The 25,389-nt window shown below is 51.9% G+C and overlaps 11 protein-coding genes across 11 annotated transcripts; 5 read left to right on the forward strand and 6 right to left on the reverse strand.

Annotated features, from left to right (window-relative positions):
- Nucleotides 1-20: 20 nt before the first annotated feature.
- F5J12DRAFT_813611 (kinase-like domain-containing protein) lies at nt 21-3,085 on the reverse strand. Its single transcript, XM_051744952.1, has 3 exons — nt 2,133-3,085; nt 924-2,085; nt 21-866 (listed from the first exon to the last, which is right to left on the reverse strand). The coding sequence occupies exons 1-3, from the start codon at nt 3,033-3,035 to the stop codon at nt 154-156; spliced, it is 2,778 nt and encodes a 925-aa protein (XP_051602677.1). The 5' UTR covers nt 3,036-3,085; the 3' UTR covers nt 21-153.
- On the forward strand, nt 3,086-5,285 carry F5J12DRAFT_813617 (uncharacterized protein). The gene is made up of 5 exons (XM_051744953.1): nt 3,086-3,513; nt 3,577-3,767; nt 3,823-4,143; nt 4,202-4,224; nt 4,280-5,285. The coding sequence occupies exons 1-5, from the start codon at nt 3,226-3,228 to the stop codon at nt 4,816-4,818; spliced, it is 1,362 nt and encodes a 453-aa protein (XP_051602678.1). The 5' UTR covers nt 3,086-3,225; the 3' UTR covers nt 4,819-5,285.
- Nucleotides 5,286-7,653, reverse strand: F5J12DRAFT_813620 (uncharacterized protein). Its single transcript, XM_051744954.1, has 3 exons — nt 7,577-7,653; nt 7,451-7,504; nt 5,286-7,388 (listed from the first exon to the last, which is right to left on the reverse strand). The coding sequence occupies exon 3, from the start codon at nt 7,340-7,342 to the stop codon at nt 5,387-5,389; it is 1,956 nt and encodes a 651-aa protein (XP_051602679.1). The 5' UTR covers nt 7,343-7,388; nt 7,451-7,504; nt 7,577-7,653; the 3' UTR covers nt 5,286-5,386.
- A 189-nt stretch (nt 7,654-7,842) lies between these two features.
- F5J12DRAFT_813624 (aromatic compound dioxygenase) lies at nt 7,843-9,786 on the reverse strand. The gene is made up of 10 exons (XM_051744955.1): nt 9,573-9,786; nt 9,375-9,518; nt 9,256-9,320; nt 9,143-9,205; nt 8,880-9,082; nt 8,697-8,825; nt 8,519-8,643; nt 8,293-8,466; nt 8,019-8,238; nt 7,843-7,943 (listed from the first exon to the last, which is right to left on the reverse strand). Exons 2-9 carry the CDS (start codon nt 9,459-9,461, stop codon nt 8,083-8,085), a joined length of 1,002 nt encoding a protein of 333 aa, XP_051602680.1. The 5' UTR covers nt 9,462-9,518; nt 9,573-9,786; the 3' UTR covers nt 7,843-7,943; nt 8,019-8,082.
- Nucleotides 9,787-9,791: 5 nt separating this feature from the next.
- On the reverse strand, nt 9,792-12,154 carry F5J12DRAFT_813626 (Smarcc1 protein). Its single transcript, XM_051744956.1, has 4 exons — nt 11,795-12,154; nt 11,386-11,745; nt 10,689-11,330; nt 9,792-10,633 (listed from the first exon to the last, which is right to left on the reverse strand). The coding sequence occupies exons 1-4, from the start codon at nt 12,044-12,046 to the stop codon at nt 9,923-9,925; spliced, it is 1,965 nt and encodes a 654-aa protein (XP_051602681.1). The 5' UTR covers nt 12,047-12,154; the 3' UTR covers nt 9,792-9,922.
- Nucleotides 12,155-12,194: 40 nt separating this feature from the next.
- Nucleotides 12,195-12,989, forward strand: F5J12DRAFT_490905 (Sm-like ribonucleoprotein). The gene is made up of 2 exons (XM_051739681.1): nt 12,195-12,463; nt 12,532-12,989. Exons 1-2 carry the CDS (start codon nt 12,394-12,396, stop codon nt 12,801-12,803), a joined length of 342 nt encoding a protein of 113 aa, XP_051602682.1. The 5' UTR covers nt 12,195-12,393; the 3' UTR covers nt 12,804-12,989.
- Nucleotide 12,990: 1 nt separating this feature from the next.
- Nucleotides 12,991-14,772, forward strand: F5J12DRAFT_490871 (uncharacterized protein). The gene is made up of 4 exons (XM_051739680.1): nt 12,991-13,267; nt 13,327-13,444; nt 13,494-13,631; nt 13,690-14,772. Exons 1-4 carry the CDS (start codon nt 13,041-13,043, stop codon nt 14,668-14,670), a joined length of 1,464 nt encoding a protein of 487 aa, XP_051602683.1. The 5' UTR covers nt 12,991-13,040; the 3' UTR covers nt 14,671-14,772.
- Nucleotides 14,753-16,537, reverse strand: F5J12DRAFT_967861 (aspartic peptidase domain-containing protein; the record flags this gene model as incomplete). Its single annotated transcript, XM_051750030.1, has 6 exons — nt 14,753-14,926; nt 14,980-15,123; nt 15,186-15,675; nt 15,734-15,933; nt 15,983-16,251; nt 16,320-16,537. 6 exons carry the CDS (start codon nt 16,535-16,537, stop codon nt 14,835-14,837), a joined length of 1,413 nt encoding a protein of 470 aa, XP_051602684.1. The 3' UTR covers nt 14,753-14,834.
- Nucleotides 16,538-17,439: 902 nt separating this feature from the next.
- Nucleotides 17,440-18,236, forward strand: F5J12DRAFT_890149 (P-loop containing nucleoside triphosphate hydrolase protein; the record flags this gene model as incomplete). The annotated part of the gene is made up of 2 exons (XM_051747389.1): nt 17,440-18,105; nt 18,177-18,236. 2 exons carry the CDS (start codon nt 17,440-17,442, stop codon nt 18,234-18,236), a joined length of 726 nt encoding a protein of 241 aa, XP_051602685.1.
- Nucleotides 18,237-19,733: 1,497 nt separating this feature from the next.
- Nucleotides 19,734-21,844, forward strand: F5J12DRAFT_904232 (enolase C-terminal domain-like protein; the record flags this gene model as incomplete). Its single annotated transcript, XM_051748498.1, has 12 exons — nt 19,734-19,767; nt 19,833-19,878; nt 19,938-20,046; nt 20,099-20,214; nt 20,342-20,448; nt 20,522-20,645; nt 20,705-20,739; nt 20,794-21,097; nt 21,162-21,383; nt 21,432-21,497; nt 21,560-21,706; nt 21,757-21,844. The coding sequence occupies 12 exons, from the start codon at nt 19,734-19,736 to the stop codon at nt 21,842-21,844; spliced, it is 1,398 nt and encodes a 465-aa protein (XP_051602686.1).
- Nucleotides 21,845-22,217: 373 nt separating this feature from the next.
- F5J12DRAFT_904233 (WD40-repeat-containing domain protein) lies at nt 22,218-24,836 on the reverse strand (the record flags this gene model as incomplete). Its single annotated transcript, XM_051748499.1, is given in 11 exon segments — nt 22,218-22,237; nt 22,302-22,355; nt 22,426-22,558; nt 22,611-23,123; nt 23,173-23,284; nt 23,346-23,447; nt 23,498-23,520; nt 23,540-23,844; nt 23,932-24,393; nt 24,447-24,606; nt 24,816-24,836. The coding sequence occupies 11 exon segments, from the start codon at nt 24,834-24,836 to the stop codon at nt 22,218-22,220; spliced, it is 1,905 nt and encodes a 634-aa protein (XP_051602687.1).
- Between the last annotated feature and the right edge of the window lie 553 nt (nt 24,837-25,389).

Genomic DNA, 25,389 nt, shown 5'->3' on the forward strand with positions numbered 1-25,389 from the left:
GAGCGCGTGCACCGATATCGTGGGCTTCGGCGAGTTCAACCGTCCATGTTGGCAAGGCTACAAATAATACATACACAAATGACGGTGGTAATAGTACAGTGGCATCCACAAGGAAAGTCCGCGTCCGCGTTGAAAAACGAAAATTCTAACCGTCTAGGCCCTTGAAGAACTAGACTGCAGCGACGTCTCTAAAGTGTCCAAAGTCCACAGCTCGCGCAGTCGTCGGCAGAAAATCTTGAACGCCGATGCCGAACCCTTTTCTTGCACCAATATCACCGCACAAGGAAAGTCACATGCACCAGCAATACTGGTGGTAGCTAGTGACCTTGGTTGCGGAGGTGTGGAAGACGTTAACGCTGGCCATTCAGCGGGCCATACACCATTGCTGATGTGACCTCCAACTTTGGAATCGATATCATGTACGGGGTAACGAGGGTATGATGATGGCGAAAACTCGTCCGTCATCTGCAGTGTGTTCGGCGAAAACGAAAACTCGACCCTGAACCGGATTTGCTTTTGTACGACCGCGCCGTCCGAGCATTTCACGCCATCGTTCATCTGGCACCACATGACGTTAGTTGTGTTGTAGGTCTGGCACCGTGACGGTGATTCCTGCGCGCCCACAGTGACGCCAAGTCGCTCCAAGGTGCGGATCGTCGCGCTGTGTGTCGCACGGAACGACGCAGTCGAATAGAGCACGTACGTCTGTGATTTCCGGTTAAAAAAATTGGAAAGCCAACTCTTAACCTCGCCAACCGGCGACGAGAGAATGCTCGGGGTCCCAGGCGAGCCGGTATGAGGGCCGAACACTGCCTTCGCTGTCTTCGCTGGTTTGAAAGCAATTGGATTCGAGCCTGTCGAGGGGTCTGGTGGTAACAGGTAAAATAGGAAGTCCAACTTTGGCGCAGGCCTGTTAGACTTACTTTTTACCTCCTTCGCCCCGTACTTGCTATCTTGATCGTGTGTATGGAACACCGTTCCGCCAATCGATTGCGCGAAAAGCCGTCTCCGATCAGCGTCGCCATCAGGCGCAATATTCTCCTTATCCTTAACGGCCCACCGGTCACTTCCTGTCCGAACATATCCATGACGAGTGGGCGTCTGAAGCTGTAAAGGTAAATTAATCGAGAGATGAGTATCCGCCTTGGGGCAGCTTGCGTATTGCGATTCGTGACCTTGTGTGGTAAAAGGGTCGTCAAAATATGCAGGTGATGGGTAGTTGTGATGCGCGTCCAAAGGTGTCGAGAGTACAAGAGCCTTGTCATGCACTTCAACGCTAGTCGTGATTGCGGCATGTGCGTAAGCAACGGTTGAGCTTGAGACTGGTTGTAATCGTGATAAAGGGAGTCGTGCGTTTGACGATGGAGAAGACACTTCGAGGCCACACATAGTTCCGGACATCTGCTGGTTATGATTACCACAATCCCGCTCGATTTGGTTGGAGTGCAAGGACATTGAGCACTCTTGATGGGGAACTCTTGCAAGCGCATCCAAAGGGTCGTGGGGGGCACGCCCGACTCGTAGGCTTTTGCGACGGGTCGGCTGCAGGGCTAACGTCGAGGACGAAAAATGGTAGCTCCTATGTAATTGCACTGGAGAGGGAGATCGGCAACGTGAAAGCGAGTCAAGTACGGAGGGTGCCTCGGAAGATGGACTGGGTAACGGTGCCTGCGAATGCGACGAGTGGGTACCGCTGCTGTGCAATTGGGCTTGAGTGTTGACTCGGCTCCGTTTAGTAAGGGAGGGTGACCAATAATGCTGCGTAATAACTTTTCCCTGCAGTCGTGGCCTCGAACCTTCTACTGAAAGCCCATGATCCCGGACCATTTGTTCGTGGCGTTTCCGTAAGAGGACGTAAATTGCTTTGGCTACGGTACCTTGGCCGCGTGGACGTCGGAGCTCTGCCTTGACAATCTGGTCGTTGCCATATCTCCCCAACAAAGTGCGTAGAGATTCCAGGAGATCTTCGTCGATTTGCGCTTCGGAGGCAAGCAGTTGTGCCAAATTGTGAACCGATGGTGCGGGTACATAGAGTATGCCGGGGGTCGACTGGTTGAACCAAGGATGAGCCATGATTTGAGGGACCTGGGATATTTGATCAGTATGGGGAAGGTGATTCAAGCAAAACTGACGGTTATCCTCCTTCGAACGTCGACTACAAGCATCCGGGTCAACAGATCTTTCGCCAGAGGGTCTACGTATTCTGGTACTTCGTACTTGCCTCTCCTAACCTTGGCGAGCAACGTTTGCACGTCTTTGTCGTCGAAAGGGAGTCGTCCTGTGAGGAGAGCAAAGAGGATGACACCACAACTCCAAACATCTGCGGGCCCGCCTGTGTACTTGATTCCGCTGATAATTTCCGGGCTGGCGTAGTGAGGGCTTCCGCAGCTTGTTTCTAGACGTAACGGTGGTGGGGCAAATGCGGCCATGCCCCAGTCGGCGATCTTAATGAGAGGAGGGTTCAGAGAGTGCATCAGGATATTTTCTGGTTTGAGGTCGCGATGGACGATGGAGAGAGCGTGCGCGTAGTTGAGACCGTATACGATCTGTTTGAAGATTGCCAAAGCCTCGAGAGGGAGGAGTCTGCCGCGGTTGACCAGGAAGTCGAACAGTTCACCGCCCTGCACGTATTCGAGTACGAGATAGAGTTCGCGTTCGCCCTGGAACACGTCGTAGATACGGAGGATGTTTGGATGGTCCATGAGCTTCATGATGACGATTTCTCTGTCGATGTTGAGACGCTGTTTCTCTGACTTTAACCTGGGATGGGTGTCGGCGGGGGGAATGGGGAGGATCTTGACAGCAGCGAGCTGGCCGGTCTGACGGTGCTTTGCGATGCGCACACGGCCGCTGGCCCCCCTTCCGACACACTCGCCGATGATCCACTGACCGACGCAGACTGGGTCCTCTGGGAAGTCGAATGCGCCGAGACCAGCGGCGGCCTTCTCCTTCTGCCAGCGGGTGCCCAGGTGGGCTGTATACGAGATGGGGGGTACCTCGGGTGGTGTGTCGACGGTGGTGGTGGTGGTTGTCATATAGAGTGTCGGGTGGATGACAGTACTGTGTTAATATTGACTGCCATGACTACCACAGCCGCAGGACCCGGTCTCGGTCCCACTAGTAATATATTGTAGACCACTCCGCAGCGCTTTTATTATCGGTCCTCAGTCAGTCCCCAGTCCTCTCCTCCAACCGAGACGGTGCTCGTCAGACAGAGACGCCGCCATGCTGGCAACGACGACGTCTGCCCTGGCATTCAGCGTGTGTCTCGCCGCCGTCGTCTCTGGCTTTTCTTTCACCTTCACCAGCGAACCACAACAATGCGCGAACCTCTCCCTCAGCATCACCGGCGCTGGCACTCCTCCCTACAGCGTCCTCATCATCCCCTATGGCCCGTCCCCCCTCCCAAACAACGTAGAAGCACGGACAATCGTGTACGAACAGTTCCCTGGAAACTCATCCAGCGTTAGCTTTCAGCTCAAGTATCCTTCGACCTCCCAGTTCGTTACTGTGGTAAGCGTCTATATACCAGTGGCATCTCCTAGCAATCCTCACTCAACGTTCCGCTCGTCCTAGGTCAGCGACAGCTCGGGCTTCGGCACAGGCGGCACGAGCGTCGCTGCAACCGTCATGAGCAGCAGCGACAGCAGCTGCTACAATGCTACCGAAAACGTATCTCCCGACTTCCCTTTCAACATCGTTCCCTCAAATCAGGTCGTCCAGTGCTCACCTAGTAGACTGTGGTGGGACCCAAGCCAAGTACAAGGGTAAAGCCGTGCTACCTAGAACTCATCCCCTCCCACTCACACAGCCTCTATCAAGGACCGTCAGCTTCCAAGGCGTCATTCCAGGCGGGCAATCCTTTGCTATACCCGCAGGCACACTATCTCAAGTCGCAGACGAAGGAACTGGGTTCAACTGGACGGCTTCCGTGCGTGCCGGTACTACCCTCATTCTAGTTGCCGGGGACGGTCGAGGACTTGGATCGGGAGGAAGTGGTTTATACAACGTGGCTGCCGGCCTTTATCCAGACAGCTCTTGTCTCAGCAACAGTTCTCCATCTTCAACAGCAGGCCCCCCTGCAGGTGGTAGCTATCCTACCGATGTCAGCGGTGATCAGACTCCAGGAAATAGTAGCCATAGGTTCGTACTCGCTTTAATCTCATTCATGTAACGTCACCTAGATGCTCTCTCTTTCTAGTTCCAACGTTGGTGCTATAGTCGGTACGTTTGACAAATTCATAGTGATTCGCTTGTCGCGTCTCATTTCATTCGGCAGGCGGAGTTGTCGGCGGTCTAGTTTTCGCTGCCCTCCTCGTTTTGGCTGGACTGTACATCATAAGACGGAAGACATCCTCATCAAACAAGGAACAACCTGTTGATCTCCTTCACGGCGATCCAGACGATAGTGACCAGGCTCCACCACCGGACCTTCCCGAATATCGTCCCGAGCCTTTCCTTGCAACAGAACCCACAGAGGCGTCATCCTCCTACCAACCAGACGACACCGGACGTCTCTCAGTAGCGGGATCCCGCTACGGTGCGCTATCAGATCGACCCTTATCCACCATGAGCCTCAGCGAAATGCAATCTGCTCGCTCTGGCACCCCAGATAGGGACATGCGTCACGTTTCTGGACCATCAGCGTCCATGGTCACTAGCTCGCGCAAGTCGCCGCAGCCAAGACAGCTGAGGCCCGTGAACATCATCCAGCACGAAGATGCTGGACCCTCGGAAGTAGATTCCGAAACCATCGAACTCCCCCCTGCCTATACCAACATTAATCGCAAAACGACTCAGGCTGAACCGGAGTTGTAGTACCCGCTTTTCTCCCTATTTCGTCTTCGACGCTTTGGTTATCTGCTTATCGTATTCATTATTCCCTTTACTGACTTGCCCTTCCCCGAGAGGCAAATGCTTATCACCGGACTCCACCTTCCCCCTTTCAGACAGATCGCTTTCTTGCCCTTCCCATGCAAATGTACGATTCCTTTTCCGTAATCGTATACCGCAGTTTTTTTTTCTTACAAAAACAGGACAGAATTCCCAGCCTACTTTCGCATCTCGCCACATCACCGTACTACTCCACAGCCTTCTCACGTACATTTGGTATTCACTGTATACATATGTATCTAGTGCGCATCGGGATATGCACGCATCACCTATGATGTCAAAGCGGATCCTGATCGCCAGAGTCCCGGACGAGAGTGGAAGATATTAAAAGCTTTCATGTATGTACATAGATCCCACTAATGGGTGCTGTGAGCTTGGATACAAGGTTCAGACATGGCGCAGCACAGATGCAAGAGGTAACAAGGGTCGTAAATGCACCAAGATCACCAGTATGCGCCACGCAACAAATCTTGTATGTGTATATATCAGGAGTTCAGGTTTTTCCCGTTTCCAGCGCAGTCAGCATCTCGATAACAGCATCGGTTGCCGGTCGTTTACCCACTTGATACCCAAGACCCTCCGTTAGCCGCAATCTGACTCTGCGCGCATGCTCGACATCTTTTGCAAGAACAAATCCCCGCAGCACATTCGTAAAAATACCAAATAGGCCATCTGAAGGGGGCTGTTGTTGTTGCAAATTACGATGAGAGACTTCTTCGCTTTTCCGCTTTGTCCCGTCCAGGTCCTCCGCGGCCTTCCCATATATCCCTCCATCTGGTGGATCTATGCCACTCCCACGCTCACCAGCCTCCAACTGATCGAGGACCCTCAGTGCGGTAGTGGCATCGCCACCTTGCGCATAGGCACGAGCGATCATACTCCATTGCACGATGCTAGGTTGGATCCCATTGGCCACCATATCGGCCACTACTTGAGCCGCACAATCCGGTCGTTCTCGAGACGCGTGGACCTTGATAAAAGGAGAAAAGTGTGCCGAGTCGAACGAGGATGGAGAGAGCTCCAATGCAGGTTTGGAATGATGCCCCTCCGATACATCCGGAGAACCTTCACCCAACGCGGGTTTGGTATTTTCACCAGCCCGTTTCGCGCCCTCCACGAGCTGCAGCAGCAACCCATATAACCGTTTCCGCTCATGGGTTCCTGATACTGCCACGAGCGCTTCCCATACGAGAGCGGTATGAGAGCGCATGGGCCACAGTCGCTGCTTCAGGGGATATGGCGGAAAATGTACGCGATAAGAAATACCAAATCCGAAACTCTTCGCATGCGGACGGATGGATTTTCCGGCAGAACCACGCAAAAGCGAAAGGACAGACTTTCGAGGTACACCAACTAGGTAGAAATACTTGGCGAAGGCAGCGAGCACGCGCAAGTGTTCTCTCCGCTCGCGGTGGTACAGCATTTCGGAGAGCACCCACGAAGCTGCTGATCTGGAGGATTGACGAAAGGCGAATTTTCGCAGAAGGGAAACGGTGTGGAATCTACCGCGCTCACAACAATCTGTGATAAAGCGGAGCAAAACATAAGGCGGGGGAGGTGTTGAAGAACGAAAAGCTTTCCGAAGTGCCCGAAGTCGTGAAGGGAGGTCCCCGAGTTCGCCGGAAACTGCACTCACATCACGCTGAGGCGTCGAGTGGGAGGGGGCAGTGAGGTCTATTGAGAATGTAGGATAGAGAGTGCGGATCTCCGCTAAGGCATGCTGGTGGTTTGGGGCATGCTTAAGGACGGCCTGGAGTGTGTCGTGTGAGATTGGAATTCTTCGTTCGCATGCGATTTTCACGAGACGCAAGGCAGCGTCTGTTCGACGGGCCACTGCATGTTTCTTGATCGCCACGTTAAATGGGGCTTCCATGAGGGTCTCCGCTGAGAACCCACCCGAAGCAGCCGAGAGAGTTCTGCACCGTGTATCCAACGTTTGTAGGTAGCTCTCCGTTACCGCAGGCGAGGTGTACTGCGCCAAGGTCGCAACCACCTGCAACACTCCGGCATTGGTAAAGTAGCCCTTGGCAGCCAGTACACGACCAAAACAATGTACGACGTCCAAATTGAGATGATCCATACTGCGAAAAATGTGCTGGCGGATGGCGTAGAAGGTGCATACCTGCTCGTCGCGATCCGGTACAAGGGACATCCAAGCTTGAAAGGCTTGTATTCGATCGCGAGGTTTCAGGTGTGGACGTCGTTCGCGAATGACATTCAACGCTGCCTTTTGGTAGAGACTATCGCGGGCAATGGGTATTCGGTGGGATATCATCTCTCGACGTAGCCTCTCAGCACCTCTGAAGTCACCCTTGCGTACCAGCGCTGCCAACGTGTCTGCAGACGAGAGTGGAGTGAATACCGGCGTGGCTGGCGTCGACATAGAACTGTATTCATCTGTCATATCTTCGAATACAGACAAGTCTGGTTGCGCCCGTGGATAAGGCATTGTCTCCACTTCGATTGAAGCCGGCGAAGGCCCTTGCAGAGCATCCCTAAAATGGCTGCGATGAGATCTCCACAGCGATAGCAGGTTGACCGGGATGTGGACACGGACTGGACGGTACATGCTCAACCGTGCCTAAAACTTCGCCTGTGTATGACCCTTCACCTGTTGAGTTGATGAAAGGAATTGGTCGGACGTGGAAGCCCAGTGTCATGCATGACTAGGTACAAGACACACCTCGCTTCGCTTCGGCAGTAGTCTTGTAGGGAACAGCTGTATTTCAAAAGACGTAGATGTAATTCTATAGATGAGGCTCTACAGTACTAATACTAATCAGTAAGATGTTGCAGCAGAGCCAGCCGTGAGAAAAAAAAATAGGTTTTGGCTCCGATAGTGGCAGCTGTTAAAAGTAGTGATAGACGGGGGTAAGGGGAATGACCTGAATGGAAGGTGAAGTTGAATGTAATGCAGGGGATGAGGATGTTGTCAGGTCGGTGCTGAATGTTACCGTTGCTGCTGCCCAGCATTTCATGTAGCGGTGATGAGAGGGTCAAGCAAGGTTCCCGTATGATAGCAGTAAGAATGTCTGGCAAAACGTATACAGCTTGTAAAGCAGGTACAACAGTATAAGCAAGAGGCCCTGAGGGCAAGGCTACACATTTCCATCTGCCTAACTTACAACAACACCGCTGCTTCTTGGGTATTCATCGAAATCTCATCCATTCATGCTAATTGCACCGGTATCACGCCGTTCTTTTCGATTCCGCATTCTTGGCTCGGTAAGATTTGAATTGTTCGTTCGTCAGCATGACGATCCTCAATCGCATGAGCTTGAAAGAGGCACCCGTAGGGAACCCTCGTTTGCGAGTTTCCCCTTCATCATCGATATGCTCCAGTTTCTACGTGATAAGAGCAGGTCAATAAAAAGCCCACACACGAAAATGCTTACATACAACTATAAGAGATTTCTTGATCCCAAATACACTGTCACTTTGAATGTATTTGCAACCTTCCGGAAAGAATGCAGTGACAAGTTTGCGATATCCAGGTGCCTCTACCATGATATGCAAATGACTAGGACGCATATTGTGACGATTCATGGCAAGCAGAAGCTCGCTCACTGGTCCCTTGACATAAAATTAGCCGGCATACACAAAAAGCCGAGGGAACCAAACATACATCTCCGGGAATAGGATAAGGAGCTGGTACTACAGCACGGAAACCAAAACTTCCGTCGTTGGCGCATTGAAGACGTCCGCGACAATCGGGGTGAGAGCGGTTGCTAAATTGCATGTCATAAAAGCCTATGTAAGAGTTCTGAGCGAGCCGTGTGTAAATATTATATCAAGGCACCTACCATCTGAGTCCGACTCCCACGCATCGATGATGGCCCCTGGTATCGGCACTCCTTCCGTAGTTACGACTTGGCCCTCGACATACATGTACTCTCCTTTGCCCTCGGATGCAATACCTTCACCGTTCGCAACTACGAATTTCGTTAGCCATGCCGTCGCGCCAAACGTCCACTCGTGCGACTCACTGTGCGCAGTATCGTCGGTGTAGAAAGGGCCGAGCAATGTGCTTTCAGTGGCGTTTCCTTCCACAGGATTATTAAGAGCATCAACCAAGGCCGAAACCCCAAGCACCGATGAGAGGGTGTTCATTTCTGGACGGGAAGAAGTGTGCGTCTGCCCCACGCGGGTCAGGAACTGGATGGCTGTCATCCACTCCTCTGTAGTGAGGCTGTGCAATTCGATGAGGATACGGTTAGAATGGGTCTACACTGGCAATGACACCACTGACTCGGTTTCATTGACAAATCCATGAAGGTGCTTGATGAGGGTTTGGAAGATGAACCTCAGCCGTCTAAGAGGGTGTGAAGTCCAGCAACAGATATGTGCTTCAAAGCAGCTTACGGATTTGGTGTTGCCTCGGCAAGCTTGAGGACGTTGTCCGTTATGGTGTCCGCTCGGTCAGGTATCTTGAAAGTAGATAAATACGATGTACTCAACGGTCAATCCTCTGGCTCACTCACCGGCAGGTCGAAGCGGGGAGGAATGCCATTCGACATGGCTTTGGCTGGTAAAGCCGGGGTGCTATCACTGCTTGCTTGTTCGGTCATGTTGGAAGTACTACGAAAGAGGACTTGTTGAATAGTCAAACCGACTTTTCAACAAGGCTGGTAGTTTGCTGAGAAGTCGAACCACAGACTGATAAGGCATAATAAACGCACCACACACAGCCAAGAACCCGATTCATTGGCCAGGCGCTAACTTCGAGATGACCGCACCCCAACTTCGCTGTTCCGCTCGCCAGCACTTTGAGTTGGACAGCCCTGCAACACCTGTTGCGATAGCTCCATCACCGTGTATAAGTATGCTCTGGACCCGCACGTCACCTCGAATTGACATGTTGACACACAGGGGGCAGTGCTCTTTTTAGCACTGTGACCGATCAGCAACATGAGCCATGGCCATGTATTATGGAGACCTTAGTAGACAATTCTACATACACGAAGCAGAGCAGGAGATGTAGCACACAACAGTCGCATATCAATAACCATAATCCCCTCACCTACTGAATCTAACCTAACTGTGCAAGGTTGCCATCTGCAACTGGCCCCGGGTCTCCGTCCATCGTTGAATCTGCTGGCACGTCGCTGACAACGGTGCCCTGTCCCGTCGTACCCAGGTTCGCAGGAGCGTGTTTTCCAAGCTCAGCTTTGACACTATCCAGCATCCGCTTGAGGTTGACACGCTCGTTCACCAGTGCCATACGCGCACTCTCGAGGCTCTTGCGTTCTTCCTCTAGCAATTCTTCCAATTCTTCAAACGCCGTCATCTTCACTTCTAGTTTTGTCAGCGTCAGTTTGATTAACGACGCCAGTGTACTCTGAATATGTGCATCTTCCGCTTCAGCGAGCTCCCCTGCTGCGCGTGCAGAAGATTTGAGAGCGAGACGTGCAGCACGGACGGCATGCGAATGTGGAATCTTTGGATTGTGCGACGGTGCAGCGGAATGGTCACCGGTCGCGCCATCCACTTGTGATGCAGTGGACGGGCCTGCCTCGGCTTGACTGGATGTGTTAGGCATATCTTCTTCCATGGGAGCATCGCCTGCACTGGCTGTACTCCCTTTCTCACCATCCTTTTCATCCTCCTCCTTCTCCCCGTCCTTTACTTTGGAGGCGCCGTCTGTTAGGGCATGCATCGCCGTTTTGGCTGCCTCGCTGGCTACGCTGGGGCTTACAACACCCGCTAGAAAGGCCACCACGCTCATGACAGGATTGTCCGCCTGCTCGAATGGGATTCCTTCCAAATCTCAAGGGCCCTTGGTCGCCTTCTGCAACAATATAGGGATCCTCGATGGGTAGTGACAAGAATTTACGAATGCACTGTTGGGCGCTCCGCGTGCCAACGTGATCCTCGATTGCACCCCAATCATCATCGTACATTTCGATGCCCTCCAGCAGCAGCAACACCTCCTGATCGTTCCATTCCTCATCGCCGGCACCATGTCTGATGTTAGGTGGTGTGGCGGTAAGCTTAACAAAGTCACCGCTAAACATTGTCGAGGGGAAACGCCCGTCGAGATAGCATGGAGGACAGAGCTCAAAATCCTTCACTTTCAGACTATGGTAGCGCACCGGGGTGCAGTCCGTGCCACAGGTGTCGCACTGGTAGGACACGTTACCGCGGGTACCAGCTGCAAGACCATTCGCAAGTGATGCAGCCTCACTGGGCTGAATTTCTCGGGACGCTTTGGCCGTGGTCTGGTATATGGAATTGCGAAGCTCAAGTGAAGCGGAGGTAGCATTAGGGCCAGATGCAGAAGCGACTAGAGGTTTTTGCGTCCCGTTGGCGGCGGGGTGCAGACTTGAGGGGCGGGTGCCGGGATGCAATGATTGGAGGCCACGGGGGGTGTCGAGGATGACGCGGAAATGTCCAGTGAATGGTGGTGCTAGTGCTGCAGGTCTTTGTTCAGGGTCGATCTGCATAAGAGGTAAGCAAACTAGGAGATTTTATTGAGGGTCAGGGGGAACTCACCTGGTAGTTGATGAGACCCCACTGCTCGAGGAGTGCGTGTACTCGCATGATCGCACAGACGTCTCCGGCGAGATTGCGTCTGCATGCAGTCACGGTAAGGTACTCGGTAGGTCGTAATCTATAGGTGTTGATCATAAAGTCACGGTATTCCTTGTAAATTGCGGGGGTCTTTGACCGGTTGCGAGAGTTGAAGAACTCGGGGAGAGCGCGTTTCTCGACTGGGTGGATGGTTGACATATCGAACCAGGCAGCATAGGACGGTATGATAACGTCGTGAGTCTGAGCGGCAAGGTATTTGCGGGCCTGCTCCTCGAGTTTCAATCGCGTCGCTTCCAGAGCTGCAGGGTCTTCCTCGTCTGCCTCAGTCGCCCGATTCAGCCTCCTCATCAGCAGCCTCGCCCATGGACACATCGTCTTCGCCTTCTCCCTCTCGTTGAACTCTCACAGTTCCACTGCTACCGCCCCCACCGTCCTCAGCGTTGTCCGGTATTGGTGCTAGATTACCGATGTCACCGCCCTGGATGGGCTCGAGTTCTGCGCGTTTTCCTGGTGCATTTTCTGGATCTACTGGGGATGCATTTTGAGGTTGAAAAGGGGCCGTGAGCTTAATTCGTTTTGAGTCCGACGAGGAAGGTGAGCCGGCGCGTTTTGGCGAGTCCATGTCTTCGCAGCAAGTCTGTCTGTCTCTTTTGGACTCGGGAGTCAGTCAAACAGCCCTACGACCAAACAACGTACAGACAAGCCATTTCGGGAAGTGTGCCAAATAGTAACAAACAGACCGCCGACAGTGTGACCACGTGACTCAATAACCGTTCCATCGCTCCCCCCCATCGTTCATCATGAAGCTCGTCAGGTGAGTGTCATTTCATTAGTCCCTGCCCCGCCATCGATGTTCCATCCTAATCTCTCGCTTCAAACACGAGATTTATCCCTTTTTTTTCTACTTTCTGGCGGGCGAACGACGACGTTACTGACAAACTACCTTCTAATCCTATAATCAGGTTTTTGATGAAATTGAACAATGAAACGGTGACCATCGAGCTCAAGAACGGGTCTGTCGTGCATGGAACGATCACAGGTGCATTTTGTTACCGTATTTCCGATGCAATTTGCACTCAGACATAAAACGATCCATCTCCTCTCTAGGAGTCGACATGCAAATGAATACACATCTGAAAACCGTCAAGATGACTGCACGGAATCGGGACCCTACATCCCTTGATACCCTCTCGATCCGAGGGAATAATATCCGCTACTTCATGCTCCCCGATGCTCTCCCATTAGACACCCTCCTCGTGGACGACGCACCAAAGCCGAAGGCGAGGAAGAAGGACGACACACGCGGCCGGGGTCGCGGAAGAGGGATAGATCGCGGCCGCCCGAGGGGGAGAGGTCGGGGACGTGGACGCGGTATATAGGGGTTGGCATCGTCCGCAAACGCGGTCATCTATGGTCATGTCGGATCCTCGCTCGTCCCCGCAATGTACATGCAAAAGTCGACCCATCCGGTCAGCCTGTATTAGCTACATTTTGTCAGTATACTCGTTTTATCTGTCATCTTTTCCTTTCCCACCTGTACGTTCATACCACCGTGTCGTGTGCCCATCTGCTTGAAAGTTAAGAGTTGGAGTGGCTGTGTGTCTTTTTCGTACCGTATGCTCCTCCGGCGACTTGCGTCAACATCGGCGTGGACACTTCCCCCATCCATTCGTCAGATTTTATCCTCTGGCCACGACTCGGCGAACAAGGTGCAGTTGTGTGGATGGATTAAATCCGTGCGACGACAAAAAAATGTCACGTTTGCGGTCATCAGCGATGGAAGCTGTCCCACTGGATTACAGGCCGTCCTAAGCAACACCCTCAGCAGCCAACTCAAGCTTGGGTACGTTCGCGTCATAGTTACAGTCTCGTTCTTGCCTCATCTGGGCCCTCTCTTTTTAGCCTAACGAACGGCGCCAGCGTTCGCGTATCCGGTTCACTTGTCAACAGTCGAGGGACGGGTCAGGCAAAGGAGCTTCAAGTGGATTCAATAGACGTGCTCGGAGAATGCAATCCAGAGGTTGGCTGTCATTTGGCCTCAGGCGTTCTCTCTTCTCATAGTCGGTCAGACGTATCCTATCCAGAAGCAGACGCTTTCCGTGGATTACCTGCGAGACCATGCTCATCTACGAGCTCGAACAGATACAAACGCTTCCATTTTGCGCCTGCGAGATTCCCTGACGAAAGTCATGCAGCGCTTTTATGAGGTGCTGCTCTCTTTCTTCTAGTTCATCATTCGCAACCTATCTGATGTCGCTTTGATAGAGGCATGATTTTTGCTATGTACATACTCCCATTCTCACGTCGAGTGACTGCGAAGGTGCCGGAGAAACTTTCCGTGTGACGCCGTCTTCTGCTGTCCCCTCCCATGTCCCAGACCTTCTTGACCCTTCTGACTCGCCCTCGTCGGAATTCTTCTCCAAGCCCGCCTATCTAACGGTATCATCCCAACTACACCTTGAAGCCCTCGCGTCATCACTTTCACGAGTGTACACCCTCTCACCGTGCTTTCGCGCCGAGAGATCCCAGACAAACCGACATCTCGCTGAGTTCTGGATGCTCGAGGCAGAGTGGACGTGGGCACGAGAAATCAATGATGTATGTCAACTCGTCGAAGCATGTCTCAAGGATGCCTTGGTTTTCGGGATCGGCGGAGAAGAACGGCGAGCACTCGCGAAGGGGGTTCCTGACTACGACCAGAAGCTCCGATGTTTAGAGGATGCAGCGAGCTCTAAACCTTGGATTCGATTGACCTACACCGAAGCCATCTTAGAGCTGGAGAAATATGCAGCTGCAGCTGGACCGAAAGCTTCCACGTTCCAGTTCAAACCTCAGTGGGGCTGCGCTCTTCAGAGCGAACACGAACGGTGGCTAAGCGAGGTGCTCGTAAAAGGCCCGGTCTTCGTAACAGATTATCCAAGCTCTCTAAAACCATTCTACATGCGGACGAATGACGATGGCAAGTCAGTCGCCTGCTTTGACCTCCTGGTTCCGTATATCGGCGAACTGGTGGGTGGATCGCTAAGAGAAGAGAGGTTGGATGTGCTTCGCTCACGGATGAGTGCGCTTGGCATGGATACCGAGGGCGAGGAGTATAAATGGTACTTGGACCTGAGAAGGTTTGGGAGTGCACCTCATGGTGGATTTGGGTTAGGTTTTGAGAGGTTGATCAGCTGGGTGAGCGGCGTCGAGAACGTCCGGGAGTGTATTGCAATGCCGAGGTGGGCAAGAAGAATGTTACTCTAATGACCACTCGCTCTACAAATGGCATCTAATTACATGAAAATTTGGTTGACTAAAGGTCCGCATGCAGTGAGTGAACTGTACATGTAGTATGGAGTTCGCAGATTCGTCCGGTACAGTCCATGTGAAAAGGGTGCGCAGCACGATCAGTAAAAGGAATGCCTGAGCTATGCAAGCTTCGCGAATCCAACTCGCGAGTTACCAACGTCAAAGACGGTGTACACATTTTGAAGGAAAACGTCTCCTATAATATAGTAGTCTGTGGGACCGTTTATCTCCGAATCCGTAAAGCCACGGAAAACAGTCACCCACCACTGCCTCCACCAGCCAAACCTGCGACACAATTTGTCGAGTTGTCAGAAACCTGGCCGAGGTTGAAGGTCGAGGAAGAAACAGCGAATGCCTGTCCACCAAAGGTAATTGACGGAAGTATGGAGCCGATCGAGTCGCATGGAACTGATCGAGCGTTACATATGGTTTGCAATGATACCTGATAGCTGTGTATGCAACGGACTTACCGCTCCAGACACCACTGCCAAGACTGGGGACAAGTTCAGCCCCAGGCACATCGGCATAATATTTCTGCGCATTATCGTCACTCGTTACGATCAGGGTCGTGCCTGTATCGATGATCGCTTCGGCGTAGCTTGTGGTGTTCGCTATCACCACTTCGCCTGAGTTATTTAACCCTGGTCGCGTCAGCCCATCCATACGAATCTGCCAGTACGCTGCGAGGGACACAGAAACGTGCACCACACTTGACTGGTTGTACATATCCGTATCGGTGGCGCCAATCATCAACTCGCTCTTCCCAGAAACGGAGGAGAGGGTGATGCCAAACAGCGACTCTGGGACGGCACCGTCAGAAGTTAACGTTTGGAAAACGGGTGGCTGTCCATAAACCGAGATTTGGGGAAACCCAAGGCCAAGGAGGCCATCGGAATTGAAAGTAGGCGCTTGGAAATTAGCAGAATATGTCACTGCTGCCCCAAGCGTCTGGTTTACTGCCTGAAGGGGATAATGCGTTACTACGGGGACCAGCTGAGCTAACGACCAATCGAACTACCTCGTATCCGCCGATGAGCACATCGTCGGAGTATAGCTCACCGACTGCGCTTGAACCATCTCCGTAAGTCAGAGAAAACGTTTGATTAAGATTCACTGAGGTGGTTGACTGCGAGGGATCATAACGGTTATGCCCGTCACATGTAGAGTTACATGATGCGGACGGGAGCAAAATGTCGGAGGAACCAGTGTCAAAAACGACTAGATAGCTTGAGACATATCTTCAAATGCGTTAGAACGGTAATCTTACCTGTGAAGTTCTGAGGAGGCGACCCTACGCTGATTGCGCCGATCCACATGTCCCCGTTCTCTTCTGTAAGGGAAATCGCACCAGGCACGCTCGAACTACGTGCTGCAACAGACTCTCTCGCAAAGCCAGGTAAGTTGGAGTATTCCTCGAGAGATGCTCGGCGTTTCCGCTCGGCTTCCCTTGATTGACGTGGGGGAACCGAGGGTGGTGCTAATGGATGAGACGACCCTGTATTTGATTGATAGGCAGTGAAAGTAGAACGATACTTCCTACGACAGCGATGAGCACTCTAAACACCGGCAATATGAGCGTCCCGACGGTTGATCCTACTACATACTTGTCAGTCCATTTCAGGTGCGCCCTTAAGGACCTCGCATTCACGAGGCCTGGAGTAGGGTTGTCTCCAGAGCCAGATGACCCATGGGTAACAGGCCAACTACGCTTCAAGGGCACGCGAACAGCATTCTTGCCCGAATCAAGATTCGCAGAGCTCAAGGATGGGAAAAGGATAAGTGTGAAAAGGAGAGTGGCGAACGACACGGTGGTTGGGTGCATTAGTGGCAGGCGGCGCGCACTAAGAAAATGAGATGTTCGAGGTCGACACAGAGCAGCCAACTGTTGATCACAGAAGCGGACTGGAGGACCATGGAAGAGAAGAGCGGACGTGCAAGTTCCGCAGCCGATTTATAGCTGGCATCGCAACCAAGGTCGGGGGGAGTTGATACGTAAAATTCCAGGCGATTGTTATCCGAGTCAATCATTATTGCGCACGGAAGACCTTGGCTTACAGGTTTCGACAACGTTCACGTCGCGGATCCCTCCCGTGGAGGTGCCCCGGTCAGAGGAGACTACAAATAACACCACCGAGAATGCTGGGATGCGACTCCGTAGCGGCCCTATGCTGTTCATGATAAACCACTACCACAACTTGGGGATAGTCGGAGAACGTACAAATGAAGGTTCCAACGCCGCATCCATCTTTTGTTCTGGGGACACGACGTGATCATGATACTCATTGTAGTACAACCAATCCCGTCAGTTTCCAAGTTGAGCTACCTTCCGGAATCATTCGCGGAATGGAGACTCAAGGCTTGGACATGCCTCGAACCCTCGAAGGACTGGCACATGTCTAGCCCCCAGCCTCACACCCAGGCGCCACCGTAGGTCATCTGGCCAACAATCGTTGAGGCCTCGAACGGCGTTTTCTTTCCGTGGGGCCCCTTTTCCCTTTCATATCCAACGGGGTGGTCACATTTTCGCCACGTTCCACTTTAGAAGGGCTCTTAAACGATGACAAGAGTCTGCATCGCCTATTCCTTGAGTAGAGACGCCATCCACAGCATACTTTCAACCTATCCCCGAGAAAACGGTCTGTACTGAACTGAGGTAAGAGACGGTATCCCGGCGATATCACCAGCACCCGTTTGCTGACAGTACTCCGACCAAGCACCACCACAATGAACGTTGTCATTGCCGGCGAGAGCGGTATCGGAAAGAGCTCCTTAATAAATCTCATAGCGGGCCAGCAGTTCGCAAGGACTTCGAACGATGCATCTGTTTGTACCCTTGCGCCTCAGTCGTACAACGTCCGGATTGATGGCCGCGATTTCCTACTTTGGGATACCCCTGGCTTCAACGAAGGTCTGACGGATGCCCCGAGAACCACCAACTATTCAGAAGTGTTCCGCTCTTTCCTCCAGCGTATGAGCTTCGAGGGCGAAATTGACCTTCTTCTTTACTGCATACCGGCATCGAGGGCCAGAATTGCCATGGTGAAGAACTACCAGGCAATTTGCTCCGTCGTACCCCCAACCACTCCTATAGTGGCAGTTGTCACCCGCCTTGAAAGATACCCAGACCAAATGGAGGATTGGTGGGCAAACAACGAGGATGACCTGCAGAGCCTTGGTATGAACTTCGCTGGCCATGCTTGCGTTACAGCGCTCCCAGACTCCGGTGCACGTGCACTCCCATCTTCGATTTACCACCGTGTTGCGGAATCAAGGAAGGCACTCAGAAACCTCATTCGCCGTACTTGCCTCCCTTATTGCATTTCTCCCTCTGTCGTCGCATTTCCCTCGTCGCCGCTACCACTCCACGAATCCTTGCAGACGGAATCCGAGGTAAACCCGACCCAAGATAGCTGTCCTTTTACTGATTGGATGACAGGACCACTGCGCACCTTCGAACCCAGATTTTAAAACGTACTCCAGAACCGGAATCAGTTTACGACTTCCACGGGGACGAGCACTGAGTTTTTTTTCTACTTCAATCCGGCCTATCTGAGTTAAAGGCTTAAGAGGCGTGGTGCAGAACTATATATGGTTATCAACTGGGACTAACCGCTGGCTTCTTGATTACAATAGGGAGTGGCTACGGACATGCCATATGGCTACAATCCTACAGACGTCGTATGTATGTTCCCGGCGTTGTATTGAGAGGAGTTAGGTGAAATCAAACCCTCACATTCTACTGTTGATCAAATTCACGGGCAACTCTATAAAACATTATAAGTTGCTGAGCAACAGTGAATACGGACGGTCGTCAACAGCAGTCAGCTCGAATTTGATCGAACGGGAAGGTTACGGATTGAAAATACCGCACGGCGACAGACAGAACTATCAGGCAATTAGGTGTGAAGTCATAACGGCTTCTTGACGGTGATTCAGGAAATGACGACAAAGAGTGGGAGGCGATGGTTGTCCCAGGCCTCGACTCTGGGATTAGATCGCACGTTTCAAATGCTCTCAAAGCACGACTGTCTCGCGATGTGCGATTCCATGTCTTCACTTTACTGCCAGGACTGGGTCAGATATCCAGAGAGTTAGGGTGGTCCCTGGCAAACGTATCAAGTGACTGGCTCACAGTCACAGCCTAATCCTCCCGGAACCACTGGCAGAAGCTCTGGAAGAACATTCAATCCAGCCGTTTTCAGCCGCTGACAGCCGTCCCTCATCACCCTACCTCTGCTCAATGCTATTCCGGTCACATCAAGCCCGTGGGCCACCTTGCCTCGGGATTTAGGCTAGGGAGTCTACCGTTCATACGCCCAAACTGCTACCAAAACCTGGAGGTGAAGCCAGAATGCATCGGTACATCGCCGAGTGCATCCTCATTGGATCGTCGGGGCACATGACGAACTTCGGGAACGTTACAATACTAGCTTCTAGTTCTCGTCAAAATAACTCCTGGTGTCGGAGTTTCCGTCGATTCCATTATAGATCGTAATCTTATGACGGACGGAACTGGGATGATGCATGTACATTATCCCAACTCATCATAAGATCAACTGGAAGACTAGGATGGCGTCCCTCAACCCTCCATCGAGGACGGGATCGCGCGTGACCCGGCACACGGATAAATGTGATATCTGTTATGTTCGAAGACAATACGGCCAGTGGAAGGTCGCTTGCCGTAACAACTTGCTCCAACCACGCTTCCGTTATGTGAAGTCCTTTCGTGCCAAGCTCCTGAGAAGAGCAAGTAACAGTGTAACTAGCTAAGGACGATGTTTATTGGCCACCTCGTGTTATTTCGGATCTAGCCTCAGTAGTACCAAACGACGTGGCAAAAACTCGAGTTAAGAAAATCGACGGCATCCACGCATTGCCTAAACATTCTCGTCCTCGGTCCGCCTGGTCCGCCCATCCCGCTGCACGTGACCATGACCATGTGCCGTGACTTATAAGGACAGGGGGGCGCTACCACCTGCGCTGCTTCAACCCGACTTCATCCTCCCAGTACAACCCAGATGTCTCGCAAGATAACTCATTTTGAAACGCACGGTTGGTTCAGAATCACTCGTTATTCGCTGGGTACACGGTAGTGACCTACTCTTCGCCCGGTGCAGACATCCGTTTTCCTACCTCCCTGACGGGAGATGGTAGCGATGCTATGTAGGAGTATGGTTCCAGTCTCTTTCAAGTCTAATCCATTCCTTTCTTGGTCCATCTAGGAACACCGATTGTGACTACTCTTCCGCATACGTTACTATCTTCACTGACGGGGACGAACCCCTCGTGGGGCATGGTATGACGTTTACCATCGGTCGTGGAAACGATATCGTGAGTTATTACAACCGTATATGAATGGGACGTATATATGAGGGGAAACCAGGTGTGTCAAGCTATAGCAGCACTTGCGAACAGACTCATTGGTCTGGAACCTGAAGACCTCTTCAAGAACATGGGAAAAACGTATGATTATATCAGTGCTGACTCTCAGTTGCGATGGTAGGTGCCTCACTTCTTTGGCTTCAGCGTGGTATATAGACGGCTCCTTCCCGAAATGTAACTCCCCTGTCTACAAGTACTGCCACTCGACTCCCGCTTCAGCAACTGACCTAGCCTACTCTAATAGGATTGGTCCTGAGAAAGGAGTCATTCATATTGCCGCAGGGGCAGTGAACAATGCCTTATGGGACATGTTCGCTCGGGCGCGAAGCAAGCCTTTGTGGAAGCTTCGTGGTAGACATGACACCTGTAAGTTGCACTTTGGAACTTCGACTGGTTCACGTCATGTGTAACAACCTTCAGGAAGAGCTCGTTGATGCCACCGTATTCCGTTATATCACCGACGTCCTTGCGCGGGAAGACGCACTTGCTATGCTCAAGGCAAAGGAAGCGGGTAAACAAGAACGTGAAACCATTGTTCGAGAAGTTGGGTACGCGCTTGGTGAACAGCTCTAGGGAAACGTCAATTAACATAGCCTTATCTGTGAAGGTACCCGGCCTACATCACCTCGGCTGGCTGGCTCGGTACATATCCCCGCATTATCACTTCGCGCCGTTATTGACATTCCAACGGAACAGGCTACTCGGACGAAAAAGTTGCACGTCTCACCAAAGAAGCGGTTGCTGCAGGCTTCAACCACTTCAAGATGAAAGTTGGCGCTGACTTAGCGTCAGATTTGCGTCGCGGCCGAATTGTTCGTTCCATCATCGATGATCCCCAATACCTCCCCCAGGGTTCCAAAGGTCGTGACTCGAGCAGTCCAGAGCTTCAAGGGAAAAACGCCGGTCCTACTGGTGCCGTACTTATGGTCGATGCTAATCAAGTATGGGACGTTCCCCAGGCTATCCAATACGTGAAGAGCCTCGAAGAGGTGAAGCCTTGGTTAGTTCTCACTTTCACCATTGACGTTGTCCCACTGTGGAGTGACTACTGAATGAAATTTCAGGTTCATCGAGGAACCTACTGCTCCAGATGATATCCTTGGTCACGCCGCGATCCGGCGCGCGCTGAAGCCATATGGCATTGGTGTCGCTACGGGCGAGCATGCTCATAATCGGATGGTTTTCAAACAACTTCTTCAAGCGGATGCCATTGACGTGTGTCAGATTGATTCTTGTCGTCTTGCGGGGGTAAGCGAGGTACTGAGTGTTTTGCTCATGGCTGCGAAGTGAGTACGCGATTAGTATGACTCGCACTTACGTAGATAAACATCTAGGTTTGGAGTACCAGTATGCCCGCATGCCGGTGGAGTCGGGCTTTGCGAATATGTTATTCATCTGAGGTGTGTCCGGCTATCGGCCCTCCGCTCCTACTGTTGCCTTGCTCATGATATTGTTTCTGCAGCTTGATCGACTATATTGCTATTTCGGGAACGATGGAACGAAACGTGCTGGAATTTGCCGACCATCTTCATGAACATTTCGTTTATCCATGTTCCATCAACTCAAAGGGGCGGTACAACATACCCCTCAACCCAGCTGCAGGATATAGGTTCATGGCTTCTTCGATCAATACCTCTCAGTTGTTCACACCATCTGCAGTATCGAGATGCACAAGCGGAGTATTGCTGAATTCGAATGGCCTCAAGGCTCATATTGGGCGAAGGCGAGAACCGGTAGTGTTAACTAGTAGAGCAGTACCTAGTGATTCGAGATTGGCATGTAACGTGCACAACCCTACTGACTTCGTGAACAGAATTATTCAACCTACGGAGGTTTCCAACGGAGTAAATTTCTCCATGACTCTTCAGCCTAGGGGATTAGAAACCAGGTGATTATTAGAGCTAGATATTTGACATTCAGGCCAGCAAAGACTGCTGGGAATAAAACGTTCATCTTCGTTGGCGAGCATGAATAACTGGTCAGCTCGTGTGCAATAACATGATATAGCAATCGAGAGCAAATTATAACAGGGTGGCAGAAGGGGATACAGGGCAAGAAAGAACAAGAACCGATACAAGTTGATGGCAACGGGTTCACCCACTTCGGAAAGTCCCGACCTTCTAAATGGTTTGGTAACTCCCTAGTGAGCCGGCATCCAAATCAGTCTGATGCAAGGTAGGTCACAGGGTTAGTGAAAGACTCACATATCCGCGCCTGCCAATCTCCACTTCCAGTAGCCAACACGTTCCCCGCAGGGGCTGAGATCTATCGATATTACTATGCCGAGAATTAGGTTCGCAGCATGGTCCAAAGAGTCTGCCAACTCACCAGAATTTTTATGTCCCTGAAGCATACACTGTACATTTGCCGAGTGTGCTTCCCAGAACTGCACGCCTCGGTCTTTGGACCCTGAGACAACCCACTGCCCATCGTGGGAAACGGCAACGGACAACACATAATCCTGTTTTTGCACGTTGAGTTGCTGCGGTTGACATACCGCTCTTTCCACGCACCGTATGGCCAACGAAGTTCATGGTACACTGGCTGGTCTTCTCCAAGTCTTTCTTTCCATTTGCTACTCCGTCTTTTCGCTTGCTTCCTCCAGTAAGCAATCCGCTTACGTCCCAGTACTTCAACGTCTTATCCAGGCTGCCGCTTACTAAGCCTTTGCCGTCTGGGGTGAATGCGACGCTGTATACGCTGTCCCTGTGTCCCCTCAAGCGCTCGACCAATGCTCCTGTGGTAACATCCCAGATACGAACAACAGTGTCAAGGCTGCCAGCGGCAACAAGCTGTCCGTTGGGAGAAATGGCGACGGACGTTACACCTGCATCGTTATTCAACGAGTCTGGGTCGTTGATGGTCAAAACTTTTGAGGTCCCGTCGACCATGTCCCAGATCCGCGCAGTTTTGTCGCCGGATCCCGACACAATGAGCCGACCATCGAGTGAAAAATCTAGCGAGTATATTTCTTGCTGGTGGCCGTCGAAAACGTTGCGTATACGCTTTTTGGCAATATCCCAAATCTGTAAAGCAGGGTCAGAAAACTATATATCACAGAAGTCATAGACGGACGCGTATTTGTTTATCTTCGGCCCCAGTAGCAAGGTACTTCCCATCGGGGCTGAAGCACACACTGCGGATGTAGAGGTCTCCTGCCTTTCCAGCTGACTCATCAATTAGCACGCTGTATCATCGCAGACGGAACAAAGTTAACGGAGAAACGACGCAAAATGCTGGTGGCGCACCATGTTTTTTGACCAGTTTTGGTGTCGTAGATTTGTGCGGTCCGGTTACAGCCGGTAGCAAGGTATTTGCCATCAGCAGAAAATCTCACACAACACACGACGCTAATGAGATTGATTAGTGACTGTTCTGAGACAATGCGGGCTCGCCCTACCTCTCATGTATAAGCGTATGCACCTAAGGTCACGTCGAGGACTCGTTTCGTTTTTCGGCTAAACACAGCGAACCAGTCAGAGCCATCCTTCTTGAACTCTGGAGGGACATTGACGGGGTCAAGGTCGTCTGGAAACTGACCCCCACTCGTGCTACCGGCAGGAGCCACAGCGCTCGAGGCACCGGGAGTTGATTCTAAGGGTCCACCAGGTGGTGGGTTGCCAGGTCCTGGGGCGTACGGTGGATGTGCTGATGGAGGTGGAGGTAAACCAGGGCCTTGATAGGTGGGAGGCCCTCCTGGAGCTGGTAGTTTGGTTGGCCCTGCACCAAGAGAAGGGCTATAATGATCTACAGCAGGAATACAAGGGGAAAGGAGGGTGGTAGAGTATGCATGAGGAGGCAGAGAACGAGCGAAGCTTGAAAGGAATTATCTACCTGGGCGGTCACTCTTCATACGCTCAGTCTTAATACGCTTCGGATCACGACTACTCTCAACGGGAGGGCGTTCACGCTCTCTGTCGCGTTGATCTCTCTCTCGATCCCTCAACTCCCGCTCTCGGTCGCGTTCAAGCCGTTCGCGATCTTTGTCCCTCTCACGATCACGATCACGCTCGCGTTCGCGTGCATAATAAGGGTCGGGGTACGAAGCAGGGCCCGTGGCTGGTTGAACGCCTGGGACAGTGGGTGGCCCTGCAGGGGGACCTGAAGGTCCGATGGTTCCAGGGCCGACAGTTGGATGAGGCGGAGCGCCGCCAGGTAACCCTTGTCGGGCGGCGTGCAGTTCCGCACGTAATCGGGAAAGCTCTTCTTCATACTGCTGGCGAATTTTTCCATGTTGCGATTCTAGCTCGTACAAAGACTGGCGAATGATGTTGAGCTCGTTAATTTGAGAAGTAACTGAGTACACAGCATATTTTAGCAGATTAGTTGAGAAGGCCAAACTCACAAACCTTTGGATTCGTATTCGTCGCGTTGGTTGCGGAGAAGTCCCATATCAGAAGTCAGAACCTCAAATTCGCCTCTGATATTGTCGAAAGATTCGTTTAGCCTAGCATGTGTGTGCTGGCCAGGGCCCTGGGTGGGAGGGCCAGTGGGCTGAAGGCTCCTATGCTAATGAAAATCGGATGAATTAGAATGGTTGTTATGGAATGAAGCCATAGGGACAAGGAAGAGCAACCCAACGCAGACCGAAATTTTGTGCTGGGTTAGACGCTCGGAATCGTGACACGGGCGGTCATTATTGGCCGTATTGCAACCCGGAAGACGGCCGTAAACGGGTGCTACAGAGAGTGTCGATAGTGTGAAGGGGATACACTCACGTTGTATATTGTGGAGGACATGGAAGAGGTTGGGAACGTCGGAATGGCTGTTGATCAGCGCCCTTTATAAGAACGGTGGTTGTTGGGACCCTGACACCTTCCCTTGGTTTCCCACGCATGACGTTGCCGGCGGTATCTCCTTTTTGGGTTACCGCCACGTTTAGTGCAGCAGCAACACGTGACCAAAACTCAAACATGAATCACGCACCCCTGTTTGGGTAACTCGACTTTCAAAGTCAGCGGCACCCAAGATCTTGATTGGTTATGTAACCACCTTTCATTTTGGACAAGCGACACCTCCGCTGTGGTGGGGGAGGTTCCCACGTTTGCAGTGGACTGCAACACGAGTTGTTGTTGTCCCATCAGGATGGCTTGATATCCCATTGGCTGTCTGATGGCTTTATCCGTGCAATATATCCACCTATGATATCCTGTTGGGACCTGACGTCACCACCACAGCCTATCAGAGGTCTTCCTGTACAAACCCGGCTTCTGATGGAGCCAGTTCTCCTATCGCTCACCCCGCACGAGGTACTGCGGCTCGCAATATACCGGTTTAATACATCTGAGTGTC

Source organism: Pisolithus orientalis, assembly GCF_024613125.1.
Source record: "Pisolithus orientalis strain OTSU chromosome Unknown F5J12scaffold_6, whole genome shotgun sequence".
In the NCBI taxonomy this organism is placed as follows: domain Eukaryota; kingdom Fungi; phylum Basidiomycota; class Agaricomycetes; order Boletales; family Pisolithaceae; genus Pisolithus; species Pisolithus orientalis.